Genomic DNA, 15,337 nt, shown 5'->3' on the forward strand with positions numbered 1-15,337 from the left:
TTTAGGTCTTCTCTCTCCAAGTGTGATTAATTCAATTCTTTATCACAAAAAGGTTTGATTTCCATTCAGAAACATTATAATGGTCTAATTCACTACATTGTGGGTAATATTATACAATACTTTGAGTCACAACAGATTTTATTTAAAGTCTATGGGAAACTGCCAAAAGCATCTGGAAGAACAATTTTTATCTTTTTAATCAAGTCAGGGGAAAAAAAGGAAGATGCAAAGCCAACCTCTTAATAACAAGGATACATAAAGAATATATTGACAAGGTGGACATAGGTCAAATGTTGGATTCCATGTTTTTGGAGTTCTTTCCAACTTGAATGATTCTGTGAATATGGGCAAAAATATTTGCTAGCTTTTAATTTTTATTAGTAAAACACCAAAAAATGCCTGCAGGGTGGAAAAAAGTCTCAGAATAACTGTCTAACACTTACAGAGAATATTACTAGTGAGAAAGACAAAACTGGAATTATTTTCTTTCTAAATCTTCACAAAGTAAGATCCATAACAGTTATTTTAAAAGGTCAGAGGATAAATGAGTAAGTGGAAAGGTAAAGAACCATTGGGTTACATGAATGTATTTCACTTCATCCAGTTTAATTTTCAATCCAGTTACCTCAGAGTGATAAAGCAGGATGCATAAAGGCCTTTGCACTACTAGCAGGTATTTTAGACAGCATGCAAATGAGAGATTAGGCCTCAAAATATGTAAATAAGTCAAACATCAGATTTATTTTAAAGAAAATAATAAAGCAGAGATGTAGAGATTTATACATCAGTGAATTTTCAGTAGAATTTCTGGTAAATTGGTAGAACATTTAATAGAGAAGTCTGGCTATAATTCTGACCTGAAGGAAATATATAATGATAAACAGTAACAGGTTTATCAAGGAATGATTTACATGATCTGCAAGATGTTATATTTCCCAAGGAGAAATTCAACAGTCCTGTTTTGTCTTTGAGTTTCATCTATCTAATGAGGACATTTCATAACTCCCCTTACTATTTCTATGTGCTCCTGCTATTTGATTTGAATGTGGTGTTCATCAAGTACAGCAGGTAGTCAGGTATCTCACAATTAATTGTTCTGTCTATTTTTAACTCTCATTTCTCTTCAGTGGAATGTGCAGCTACTTAGAAACAACTCGATGTTTTCATAAAACTTAGTGACCAAACAGCATAATTATAGCCTTACAGCCTAGCTCAGCTAACAGTGAGAATGGAAAGATTCCCACTAATTTTGTATGGAAAAGTAGTTCCCAGACTGCTTCAGTAAGCCTCACCTTCCAAAAGGTGTTATGTTCAGCTGTGTAAATTATTTATCTTGTAAAAACTAATCCCATCACATAAAGCTCAAAATTACAGGGTTAAGGATAAGACTGAAAACTTGAAAAATTCTCTTAATATTTAGTAATATTTAGGTTACATTCATCATGGGTAAGAAAAACTGATTAGCTTTCTATTCCCATTCACATTTTGTAGTGCACAAAATATGTTAGGTTTATAAATAATACAGTTGCATGAGCTGGACTTTTATGTTGTCAATGAAAGCTAAGTTAATAAATGCAGCTATAAAAAGAAGTTAACATATTGTGGCTATTTATTGATGTCACAAAGAAACATTCCTGGACAATAAAGGAAAGCATATAGGAAAGATAATGTAACAGAACTGTTAATAAAAAATAATAGATTTTTTTTTTATAATTTAACCTACTATTTATTTTGTATTTTAAATACTTTATTTAATAATCTAATTTAAAATTTATTCATTTACATAAACCATGTAAATTTATTATTAATGTATGTTTATTATATTTTTAGTGTGTTTATAACACATCTCTAGTATTGTGAGAATAATCAGTCTGATACAAAAGTCATTTTACTTGCTACAAGACTGAGTTCAAGAATCTAGAGCATGTTTTGAGTAAATCAACCTTAATGGGATTATAAAAAGAGCCAAACATACAGTGTGATGTCCTACAGATAAATTTTGGTGCCTGAGATATCTTCCTGAGTCTTGCTTATCTGAGGATCCATATAAGCAATTAAGATATTACAGCTAAAATTAGACAATGCACATCCTTTTAACCATTACAGAAGCAAAATAAATGTATTGACTTAAAGCTCAAGCAACTTTCAAGAAGCAAAGAATCACATTTTGCTTTCATTCCCCCTTGAGTATAGCTTATAGCTGATGAAATTATGAACAGCTGTATCTGATCAGACCAAAGGTCTGTTCAGCCATGTAATTTCTGAGTCTCATGGAAATTACCATATGTTAGGGATGCTAGGCAGAAAATCACAGAATTGCTCTTGAGTTGTTGTGGCCTCATCTAGAAGGAGAATGGAGAGTGTTGTCTGCTGCTGTGGATACTCCCACACACTAGTTTCATAGCTGGGGTTCCACTGTCAAGATGCACCAGGAAGACAGACTGCAGGAAGGATGATTTCTATCTATTGCAGAGGTGACAGACAATATTTCAGAAGTGTTTTTCAGTGAAACTGATATACCATATCAAAGTGGACTTGACACTGCCGGGCTAATGTTGGACTCAATGAGCTTAGAGGTTTTTTTCAACCATAATGATTCTATGATTCTACAAAGTTCCTAAAACTAAAACCAGCTTGGGAGGGCAGAACTTTTTAGTCACATGTCGTTTGACAAAGTCCTATACCTGTAATATCACTAATCTTTCATGGATATTACTGGGTCTGCAGGTAATGATGAAGGAAGTGTCCTGCCTAATCCAGATGGTTCTACTGAGTTTCCTCTTATAATAATGTGTGCCTTATTCCTATGCTTATAATTTATGTTGACAGCTGATATTGTTCAGTTCCATAAAAGGTAACAAATGTGTGCTTTGTTTCTTCTCACCCAGCCTTTGCTCCAGCTTCCCTTGTCTGAGTAGATATTCAGAATAGGAAACCTTGAAGATCAGCCTCTCCTAGAAACAGTAGCTTTCTGACATCTCTACAGCATGTCTACCGACTAGTGACAGAGCAAACTAAGGCATCTTTTACCTTCTGCTTTCACACTTTTTGGTTATAATGTAGATGTTCCCTTCGTCAGCAAACTGAACACAGAAAATGTTCTGATTGTTGTGAATTGCTTGTGTAGAAGTTTTGCTCTCAGCTGAAAGTTCTTTTTCTTTTCCAAATTCCTCAATGCTTCTGTTCAGCTGGTTATGAATCCTTTGTTCGCACAGTTGCTCTTGCATTCACTTAAATTTTTTAAGATGTCTGCTAGCCAAAATGCCATGATATCTAACATTCCTATGAATATTTAAAAAAATTACCTAGGTGTATACTTCCCAAAAATTGATCTTAGACTCAGATGAATGTTGAATCTTTATTAAAAATTCTTTATCTCTTTAATCTCCAATCTCAGAAGCATCAACACATTCTCATAAAAGTAACTTTGTTTGTCGTCCAGACTCTGCATAAAACTCTGAATTTAATAAATGTTTAAATAACCCATTTTTCATTGAAGAACCAGAAGAAAGTATACTGGACTTTATCATGTTTTCTGTTTACAAGGATCAGTTTGTGGTAATTCCATTTGAATTCTAATCCCTATATTGAATTTAAGGTTGTTGATTTTTTATCTTTTTCTGTGTCGGAATTAGTTGTGTGCCAGGTGGACATGGAAGATGATTGAGAAATCAGACACAACTGCTAGTGTTTGTAATCATATCTAAACTTGTAATACTGGAGAGTAAGTCAAACTCTCTACAAATTCAAAACAGGTTTTATTTTGAAATATAATCTCTATTACTGTTAATCTGGATTACAGAACCATAATTTTCTGTATTTTTACAGCATGTACTGCCCAATATTTTCATGTAATGCATCTTCACTACAGTTAAAATGTACAATTTTAGGTTTTGTACCATTTTAAATGTAGCTGGTTTAATGATAGTTTCAATTATATAGCTGCTGTGCACCAAGCATTTGTTGTAAACCATCATTACATACCATGTATATATGAATATGATATATATTTTTCATCTATGTACTTTAAATGAAGGAATTTCACAGAAACTTAATACTTTAATTGAGAATTATACATCTGAATTTACAAATAAATAGTTTTCCTGAGCACAAGATGAGAAAAGAGTTTGTCATGGATATCTCTTAACCTGATTAAAGCTGTTATGTGGCCAACTCCAGTCTAGGATGAAGCAGAATAACAATACAGTCAGAAGTAGCAAAGCTAAACAGCTTTTCTAGTAGCCATGTGTTTGATAAAAATTACCTTTCCAAACAGAATTTAGAAGATAGATTTTCATACATGATTCTCTGGGCTGAAGTATGCATTATTCAAGCAGGTATGATTTGCTGAAAATAGTGATGGCTCTACAAGTTGGATATTAGAATTTCAAAGTGCTTCCTTTGTTCATGCATAATATTCTAAGACTTGACATTGTTTTTATTAGTAGTACTATTAAAGATTCAGACATTTTATGAGATGTGTGTGTTGGTAGAGTGTTTTTGGAACACAGCAATTTGCTTTACAGCTAAGATAATACCCTAATACATTGCAAATGCAACTTCTTGCTCCTATTTCAACTGGGAAATGAAAATGAAACTAAACAGAATTCCATTTTGATAGCACTGAGTACTCTGTAGGCAGTTCAACTTTTCGAAACCAGTTTTATAACATCCACACCTGGTTCTGTGTCAAAGAGACAGATGCAGCATGTATTAAGTTTTTTAGTAATCTCTCAAGTGCCTTGAACACACTAACTACCATTTCAGCAATAAGTAATACCACTATTGAATCCTGAGTGAAACATGAAGTAAAAGCCCATTTATTTTAGCATTAAAATTTATTTACTTCCCATAATGGTATTTTGGACTAGCTGAATTCTAAATGTGCTTTTATACAACATGATTCCGAAACAGCACAAATAGCACCTAAAATATACGCATTCCTTAGTCAAAGTTCCAGACCATTGTTATTTAAGTAATTTTCAATGAAAACCTATATTATCCTAAATACATCACAAGTTTTTAAAAGCCGTTATTGAAACATGGGCTGTCACTTAGAGTGATATAAAATGACTAAGAATGTGGCAGGTCTTTTCTCTTTTTGATTTCTGACACTTTTTTTGTTAATTTCTTTTCCTTACAGAGCTAACAACTTTGATGGGTGTAAATTAGTAATGTCGCAGTACTTAAAATGCCACTTTCTTTTAGGTGGCTAAGCTATCATCAGCTCTTAAATAAAGATGAAACTATTTAGTATTAAGTTATTTGTACTTATGCTTTGGTTTCCTGAACCATAAGTATGGTGGCAGGACAAGGGCACCCCCAAACCTCTACATCTGAAATCTGAAATCTGCTCCTGTTTTTACAAAGATTTTGTATTTTTTCAAATCAAAGCAAACAACTTGATTAACACATTTTTAAAAAACTTCCGTGAGGGTGGGGAGTGGGAAAAAATACCACTTTACACATTTACAGAATAAACATATCTAAATTCAACAAAATGCATCATCACAAGTATTTTGATAATTCTTTTTCCTTTTCTTTTTTCTTTGTGAATCAAAAATAGCCAGAATTTTTTTACAGTACAAACATAAGTTTTTCTGGAAGTAAGAGTAATTGTTTTGATCCCATGGCTGATTCTGCAAATTATGAGCTGCTAAGGCAATTCCTTGACCAAAACTCATTATCACAGTTTTTATATTCCTTATTACATATTTTGGTACTATGCATTTGCACATTAAACTAAAAACTTACATATTATGGAGCAGGAAATTTGTACAAACTTTTAAACCAGATTATAAAAATTAAATAACATATATAAATTTATTTGTCCATAATGCCCTCCACATAATTCTTACACATATAGATTTATTCCAGGAATGCATTACAAGGTTAATTAGGGATCATAGAGAAAATTTCAGATTAGTATTCTGTAAAATAATGTATCGTGCCTTATGCCATGTCATGCCATTGCAGTTGGTTGCTTTTCAACACCATTTTCAGAAATTATGTTTGCTTTCACTTATTAATAAAATAAAATTTCCAGAAACAATTTAGTACACAAAACATTGGAGAGTAAGAATAAGACATGTAAATTGAAAAGCATAGTAAATTTAAAAGTCTTAGTTACCTGCAAACTTTCTTCATTGCAGTTAGATCATTCCATAAGTCTGTTCAATTCCAGAATTATTTTAGGATTTTTAAGCTTTGAGATATTTGGGAATATTGTTTCATAAAATATGACATACATTTTGACATCTTAGTCCATGGTTTTTGTCTGTTTTGGTGTTTTGTTGTGTTGTTTTTGTTATTGTATTCTCTAAGTTTGCAGTAGAACTGAATGAAAAATACCGTTTTCTGCTGTGCTGATTTGTATGTCTTGATGGAATAGGGTCATGTGTTATCTTTATTTGTTCATTGGCAAGAAACTGCAATTTAAACTGAACAAATCCCAGAAAGCTGTCTGAATTGGCATTTCAAGATCTCAGTGTTTAAGTACATTCTAAATTTTAGTGCTGATTTCCACATAATGCTGAAATAGGTGTTTTTCATAGTTATTTCTGTAAACTATTTTAACAGTACTTTATAATGCAAATTATCTATCAGGCTTACAGAAAGCGAAATATTTTCATAAAGCATCATGTGTTCAATATGTTTTGGATATTCAATTTATGCCGATGATTAATTCTTACAAAATATATTAGAGGTAATGATAATTTCCTTGATTTCAGGAGCTGATGCTGTGGAAGCTCAGTGTAAGAGATTTGAAGTGAGAGCAAGTGACAGTGGAAGAGTATTGTTTTCTGCAGATGAAGATGAGATTGTCATTGGAGCCGACAGACTGAAAGTAACAGGTATGGTAATAATAAAGATTCAGAATGCATGTAAACATATATTTTTTATTACCTTTAGTAGTAATTAAACTATCAATCTTTTACAAAATTTTAGTCCACTGGAGAAGAAAACATCTTCTCATTATCAGAGATTTTTGACCAACCAAAAGATACTGTATAATCTAAATATCAATTCCTCTAAAGGTAGATTTAAATTTAAACTCTGCAGGATCAACTGTGGTACCAATCACACTTACTACTGTGTTTTGGCTTTTATATGCTACCATTAAGAATTGTTTTGTGCTGTGTGTGCCATTTGTTTAGGTAATGCTCCTTCAAAATGACAAAAAATATTATATATATTGTAGCCTTTGTTTTTTCTGTATACATAGCATCAAGTCTAACTTCCATATGAATTAAGGTTTCATGAGGCTCAGCTGAAAAACCTTGCCTTGACTTGGGTATATTAGTTTGTAATGAAATACAGGTTACTGTTACAGTTTCAACACATCCAGCAACTAAACCGTGCACTCACTCCTCCACCGGTGCGGGTGGGGGAGAAAATTGAAGGATGAAAATAAAAAAAAACCTAATGGGTGGAGATAAAGACAGTTCATTAGGTAAAGGAAAAGTCACACACACAAGCAAAGCAAAACGAGGAATTAATTCACTGCTTTCCATGGGCAGTGAGGTATTCAGCAATCTGCAGGAAAGCAGGACCCCATTGTGCATAATGTGGAAAAAGAGAATCATACTGAATCCTGCTAAGGCTCAAACTTAGTCATAATACTAAATGCTGAGAAAATTAATTTTAAATGTACAATTGACACAGGAGATTTCAAGGTATGTATCATAAGTTGAAAAATAAAACAACTTATAAATGGCACTAAGAATTAGATTCCCTGCCAGTGAGAAATGCAATCATAAGTTTTTGATGTCATGATTGTTATTTTTTAATCAAATATTTGGCACCATAAGCATAAATTTTGTCCAAAGAGTGTGTGATACCTTTAAATTCTTCAGCAAACACATGAAAGGTGATGAGTCCCTGTGAGCAACATCAATCAGACTGTATTACTTCACATGACATGATATGACTGATGAAACCTGGCAGGAAATCATAATGTCAAACATCAACCAGAATTTTTTTCTTTAGTTTAGTTTTCTCAAGCTTGTGTTTTTTACTATCGTGGCGCCTTGGGGTGAATATAGGAAAGAAATTATGGAAGAAGAAATAAAACAAATGTTGAATATAAAAAAAGGGAAAATAAGAAGTGCTTATTTGGAGATAAATCTCTCACATGTATTTTTTTAAGGGTAGTACTACAATGAAATTATTTTCTTTTCTTCTGTAGCAATCAATAGTATCTCTTTGAAAGCAGTTCACTGTGAATGTATCCAATAAATTATTTATTTTGGTAATTAATTTCCAAAGTATGCTTATGGGCATTTGTAAACTACGATGGCAATGTGGGATTTTTTGTATATTATTTTTCCTCCATTCAGAAGAATGTTTTTTAATGCTAAGCTTTTAAAAGCAGTCTATCATAAGTCAGTCTAAGAAACTCTTGATTAATAAAAACTGAAAGATTAAATTGACAGCTTCTCACTGATTATTTTTGGTAAAATTTTATTCGTCATTTTCTATGTAGGCAGCCTATTCCAAGCAGAAAAGGATAGTAGAAACAGGGTAGATATCAATTTATTTCCCAGATAAGAAAAATTAGTATCAGAAGTAGTACTTTTTGGTTTAGAGATATTGCAGTTATATATTTGTATAATAAGAGTCTCTCACTTTAAAATTAGGCAATTGGCTGGTTTAGTTTAACTTCTTATACTTTCTCACAATTGCTAGTTTTGCTTTTTCTTTTAACTGCATAAGCTCCTTTTTGCTTTATTACTCAAGGAAAGGAGAAGAAGGATTCAAATTTTGTGTTAGAGAGAGCTGTTAAAATTGCAGCTGTCTATTGTCCTTTTGCACAGAGATGCCTCCTGCCAACAAGTTTAATGTGTATCATGGAGCTTTAAAGGGAGGAAAGAGAAAGGACTGATGAAGTGAACATATTGTTAAAGAACTGGGGAAACAGGTAGTAACAAGAGACTCATTTTCTGGTGGGCTCACCGATTCCTTTCTGCACGTGGTTAAACCTTTCTCCATTTTTTGTGTTCACCCTGCTGTTCCAAGCATCTATAGCATCACAGGTCTCTCTGCACCTATAGAACAAGAGCATCTGTTTGGTTTTTACTTCTCTTATTTAAATCTTTGTTCAAAATTTTCTTCCCTTGGCTTTTATTTAAATTTTCTTATAACTGGAATGTGATCTCTGTAAGATACTCTTGTAACTGTTACAAGAACCTTGTTCATGAGAGTACAAGCACACGTCTGGCAGCTTTGTCCTGCCAGAGCCTTTTGAGAAAAATTAAGAATCCCTTAGGTCAGTGTACATTTTCCTGAGACAATGCTGTGAAATAAAGTTTAGTAAAAACCTTCACTGTATGGCTCTGTTAGTATAGTTTGGGTTTGTTTTTTTTTTTCCTTTTTTTTCTTAAAGCATACTCATGGTTAGCAGCTATATAAGAAGGATGAAGGAACCTGGAATTCACCTAGTTTCAGTCAAACTGCACCTAGTCTTTCTTGACAATGTAAATGAGGTTTTTACTACTTTGTCTTCTGAGGTGGCTTTCTTTGTAAATATAGTTTGGGTTTATTTTTTTTTTTCCTTTTTTTTCCTTAAAGCATACTCATAGTTAGCAGCTGTATAAGAAGGATGAAGGAACCTGGAACTCACCTAGTTTTAGTCAAACTGCACCTACTCTTTCTTGACAATGTAAATGAGGTTTTTACTACTTTGTCTTCTGAGGTGGCTTTCTTTGTAAGGGCTAAATTCACACTACCAGAAATTTTCTTTTTTTTTCATTCAAGTCATAGTTTTCCATCCAAATTTTATAACTATTTTGCTTTTTGGAAAGGTTATTTCTCTCTCTGATTTCAAAGGAGAAGAGATGGTAATTTAACTCTCATGTTGTCTCCTACAACTTCTTTTGATCTATGTAATTCCTTCACTTTTCTATAATGTTCTTTATTTAAACATGATTTTATCTCTGACCCTTCTTCTGAGACCCATAAAAACTCTAGTATAATTTCTTTTGTTTCAGGTTTACATAGCTTCTGTATAAGTTATACTTGCACATGTGGCTTTTTATGTTTATTAATTATCCTTTAAAAATTCAAAGCAAAAATAGATTTACAAATTAAATTAGATAGGTCATCAATCAGAAGCCATTACTGTTCTGCAGTCAAATCCAATTATGTTTTCTAGATGTAGCAAATCAGCTATATAATTTTCTCCAAATAACCCAGTCTAAATTGTTTTGAAAATATTACTTACCTTTAAGGAAATTGAATTAATCTTGTTTTCTAGTACTTCCTTAATTGCTGGATTATTTTATTTCTTAGTGCTGCATATCTGGGTGGTGTAGTCTGCTTTAGTCCAGGACTTGAAGTCCTTTTGGGATAGAACTGAATTTTTTTATTATGATAATTAACAAGTCAACAGTAATCGTTTTGCTCTAAAAAGAAATAAGGAGCTACTTAGAAATTTGTCAGTCATAGTTTTACCAAGATTTTAGTTTTGTAGAGTTCAACCACTTCATAATTTTTGGAAACACAAATTTTTCAGATACATGAAGTTCCACATCTGTATTGTATGACCTGATCTAATTGGTTGAAGATCACTTTTTTCCCATATTTCAAACATACAAATAGGTCTCACTGGGGGAATTGCAGTTGTACAAAGGTTTGCACATTGTTGCTAGCAGTACTAGGAGAAACCAAAGAGGCATAAAAAATTGCAGGTTATTATGACTTCCTAAGACCCTTCTTCCTTGTCAAATAGCACAATCATGTGGAAAAATGGAAGTTGGAAAAGAACAGTAGAGCACATACTGTGGTAGCTTTCTCAGATTAATAACAGGATGTATATAGGGCAAATATACTTTTACACCAAAACAGTTTCAGGAAAAAGTATGTGATGGGCTGCAAGTATCTTTTTCATTACAATGAAGTATATGCTTACAGTGGGCTCAGTCTGGCTTTTGATCAGTCATTGACTTCACTCGATGAAGGATGAGAGCCTTGATGTGTCAAGGAAGCTTCAGAAGGTTCCAGCATGCCTATATTCCAATAGTATTCTAATAATAATCAGAATTAATATGCAGAGGAGTGCATCAATACTCCAGTTTTGATTTTTAGACTATGCTGCAGGACTGGAAGTCTGCAGGTAATTGAAATATAGAAAGGTCTTCCAAGGTAGTTAAAAGGAAATGATAAAATAGAAATACGGCTTATGGCTATAAAAAGGAAATATGACAGAATTATGAGGAAATATATGTGAATTGCAAATTAGGTTGGAGAAGTAGAAATAAAATATTTATAAGAAGTACTGAAATGTAGAAAAATAACTTATTATTTGATGTATGTGGTTATTACAGTAGACTTATATCTAGTGCATTGAGAGACTGAATAGGAATTTCAGTATGAATGGGAAAGATCTTCGATTTTCCACGTTCAGTGGGTGGATTGTCATTCAGGACAGATGGAGTTTGGAGAGTGAAGTGGCATGAGATGAAGGGAAGCATTTAATCATTTTAAGGTGGCTTATGGAGCCAAACTATCTGACCCCAGTAAAACAGTATTTGATGTGGTGCTAAAATTTAATCCTTTAAGCAGATATGACTAATTCTTGGTATCCTGAACAGTGAGTGAACCTGAAATCTTTTGTCATCATCTGTCAGTAACAAAAATGCATCACATATACAGGATTTCTGTGTTTCCTGAGTAATGAGTACATTAACATATACTCCAGTGATGAATAAGGTTTCTGATAAGCTTATTTAGGTCTCAAGCACTTAATGTCTATTCTTGCCTTTGAGGGAGCTCTGACTGAAGGATATTATTGTGGTAGTCTAACTACTTGACAAAACAACCTGTCAGGGCCTGACTCTGGAGGTACAACTACAGAGCTGATTACAATCACATTTATATATCTGACTCCAACTTGTCTATGGACTGAAAGCTTTATGGGCAGGCTACAAATGGGGAGAATAAATAAATTAAAAAATAAATTTATTATCCAGGATATTGCTTAAATAAATTTATATCTTCTGTTTAGGGGTATAATGCATCCAGCCAGCTCAGACTCTAAGCAGTGTGTACTTACATCAGCCTGCAGGTGTCTGTGTAGACTGCTGGAGGAATACATTGACCTAAGGATAATAACAGTTTATTGGCAAAAGAAAGATTTTGATTTTTGGCACTTAAAATCGTGGAGAAGCAAAAGAAGAATTGGTCTCAGAAACATATGTAAAGTGAAATAAGTCTTGGAAAAATAATTTTTTTTCCGAAAAGGGAGTAAACCCAAAAGCAAACAAACGTGCAAACAGTTCTGTCAGAGAAGGAAAACATGTTCAGTTCCTCTACAGCCATTTCAGTGAAAAGTACTCATCTAGCCTGTTCTGTAGACTGAGAAATAGAAGAAACCAGCATATAGTCAGGCAGAAGAAAGTAAAAGGATAAAAACCCACCTAAACAGCTAAATAACACTCTTTTGCAATGAAGGTAGAAGAAAATCGCCTCCTACCTAGAGAGTCAACCTTTCTGTAATCCATACTTTTGAATAACTCTCCTTAAGTAATTGACTTTTTTTTCCCCCCTTTTTTTCCTGATAACATCAGTTACAAGAGAAGACAGATTTTAATCCTTTCGTCTCCTTCTGGACTGTAATCTATTTAATTCTGCTAAATAGGGTTTATTTTTTTTTGAAGCAGATTCTGTTCTTGTCTGAGCTGTTGCTTTGTAGAATGCAGCCAGCAGTTTCCCAAGGTTAGTGGGGACCATTTTCCCTGTTCTGGTACAGAGCAACATCAGTCCAGAGGCTGGTTCAAACTTACCAAGTGAATCTGATTTCCAGGTAAAACCTATTTAAGACCAAATTAACACCAATATCCACTATTGGATATTTGTGGCCAATGTAAGAATTAATGCTTTGAGGAAAAAATGCCAATTTCTATATCATATTCCTAGTCATATTCTATGTTTCCTGATGAAGGATTGTGTAAATCTGTAGATGCGATTTAAAATAATTCTAGTTTGAGGTATCTGAATTACATGACACCAGGCAAATCTACATAAACTAGGGAAGGGTCAAAGCTCAGTGGAAAATTACCTGACCATTAGGAAGCTAATTCTTAAATCAAACCAAAACAGCTTTGGAAAACACACACTAAACTTTCAGAAGGCTTTGATGCAGGAACTGGGTATTAATTGGGTTCAGATTTTGTAGCAACATTTTGACTGTTAAACCTGAGCTAAGTCTGACACTCTCATGCCCTCAGGCTTTGTGGTTTTGAAAATGCACATTTAAATTGCAGCAGCCAGACCCATCTCTATTTTTAAGATATAACTACTCGCAGGAGGCAAAGGTGAATCATAAAAGAGCTCCAACATTCCAATTTTCCTTTTTTTTTTTTCCTTAAAGAACTTGCTTGCGGTTTATTTATATCTCGAAAAAAAATCTTGTATGAGATAAGGGTCAGGCTGCAGAACATTGTAGGATTTCAGTTCAATAAAAAAGAGCATCTGGTTCCAAATACTCATGCTATAATGGTGACACTACAGGACAAAAAAATTTTGCTTTGTCCTGGAGCAGTATTCTCATTGGGTGCTAGAGGATGAAATAATTTGGATTTCATTTTGTAAAGCTTTCAGAATAAGAGAAATACTGTTACTTTTTCAGGACATATTGTTGGCATCTGACTTTTCCCTAAGAATATACTGATGTACCTCTTACTGTAAGACCTGTAATACATGTCAGAAGTGCACTTCATTTTCTCTGAATTATATTAGAAACCCATACAAAGTGGCTTTTTTATTTTTTTTGAACCTCAGGCAAATTTTTATCCCAACTTTAAGAGCAAGCTAATTTATTTAGTAACCACAAACTGCATGGTGAGATTATAGAAGCATTTGGTGTGACATACATCATACTTTACAAACTTACATGAATTGACTCTAAATTTAGGTGGAAAGTAGCAGAAAGCCTCACGTGAAGGCTTGAGGACTGTTTGAGTCCATGGCAGTCACAGTTTGATACAAAGCCCTGCTCAGAGGAAAAGTTAGCTCACCACCAGTAACATCTTGGACTTCACTGTTTGCCCTGGATCTGTTTATAAAGCAGGTATACAGGTAAAGCTGTGAAAAACATAGATTCAGTAATGTCTGTTCTGCAATACATTTCAAATCTTATTCATAGCAGGCTCCTACAAGCTAGGAATAATTTCACACACAGAAAGCAACTCCGGAAAAAAATAATTTAAACCAAAAAAATATGGCCTGCAGCTTTCAGCCTACATTGTGAATTTAAATTCCTATCCTCATTGTGGCTAATGATGAGTTTAAATTTCACAGTGTCTGACAACATTAAATTCAGCACACCAAGACACAAACATAATAAGCCATTATTCTGGCTGTAGAAAAATATCATCAGTATATATAGGACTTTGTATTTGAATTGTGTATTACAATGTGGCTTTGCTCAAGGCTCAGAAAGTACATATGTATGTGTTATGAAATTTAAGAAGTATCGATAGAAATGCTTAAAAATTCAGAATAGATAATATAAATTCCAGAAGTAACAGTGGCAAAAATCAACACATATTGTATGAAAGACATTAAATTATCTGCAGTAAAAATTATCTCACAAAAATAGAATGAAGAAAAAACCCTCAACATCCAGGCAGAAATGGATGGATCTGAAAGCTAGATAACTGCTCTCAGATTCAAAATAAATTATTATTTGTATTTTATGAGTATCAAAGAAAAGGCAAATAGCCTATGTGGCAATGTTGACCACCAAACAAAAAAAATTAAATAGCTTAGGCTTTTGATAAAAGAATTATGTAATGCATAGGGCCTAGTGACAACATTTTGGAATATTTGGGGACCTCTTGTTTCTTTTAACTTCAAAAGACTTTTAACTACAGAGACAAACATCCATTGGGGGAAAAAATGAAAATATCAAGATTGTACAAAAGAAATACAGATTGTAAGGATGACACAGTATTGAAAAAGTAATGTGATAAGTGTTGCTGTGGGGAAGAACTGAGAATGTGAAGCTGAAAAGAAATCTTAAATTTATTTCAAATTAAAACATCCCCCACTCCAAAGTTATAGGGAAAGATAACAGCAAAACAAAATCAAATTGACTTCTAGGGGTCAATTTTCAAGCCTCAAAGAAATCCTAAGTAATACTTAAAGGTAGCCCCAGAAAAAGATTTAGAAAGCATTTTGATCAAAAGTCAAGAGCATGTAAAACAAGAAAGTCAAATATGAAACTAGAATGTACAGGAGAAGGCCCTGAAGATCTTCTCACCTTTTGCACACTGGCAAGGTTCTCTTAAAAGAGTTTAGTCCTGTTTGGTGTACCATTGTTCAGTAAACAACTGCA

At 33.3% G+C, this 15,337-nt stretch overlaps 1 protein-coding gene across 1 annotated transcript in view; it reads left to right on the top strand.

Annotated features, from left to right (window-relative positions):
- The window catches only part of SGCZ (sarcoglycan zeta), a 358,683-nt gene that overhangs the window by 304,450 nt on the left and 38,896 nt on the right, over window positions 1-15,337 (top strand). Inside the window, exon 6 of the mRNA XM_039698932.1 lies at window positions 6,732-6,854. Coding sequence (XP_039554866.1) covers window positions 6,732-6,854 — 123 coding nt within the window. The remainder of the gene's footprint in view (window positions 1-6,731; window positions 6,855-15,337) is intronic.

Source organism: Passer montanus, unplaced genomic scaffold (genome assembly GCF_014805655.1).
Source record: "Passer montanus isolate IOZ18808 unplaced genomic scaffold, ASM1480565v1 scaffold13, whole genome shotgun sequence".
Lineage (NCBI taxonomy): Eukaryota > Metazoa > Chordata > Aves > Passeriformes > Passeridae > Passer > Passer montanus.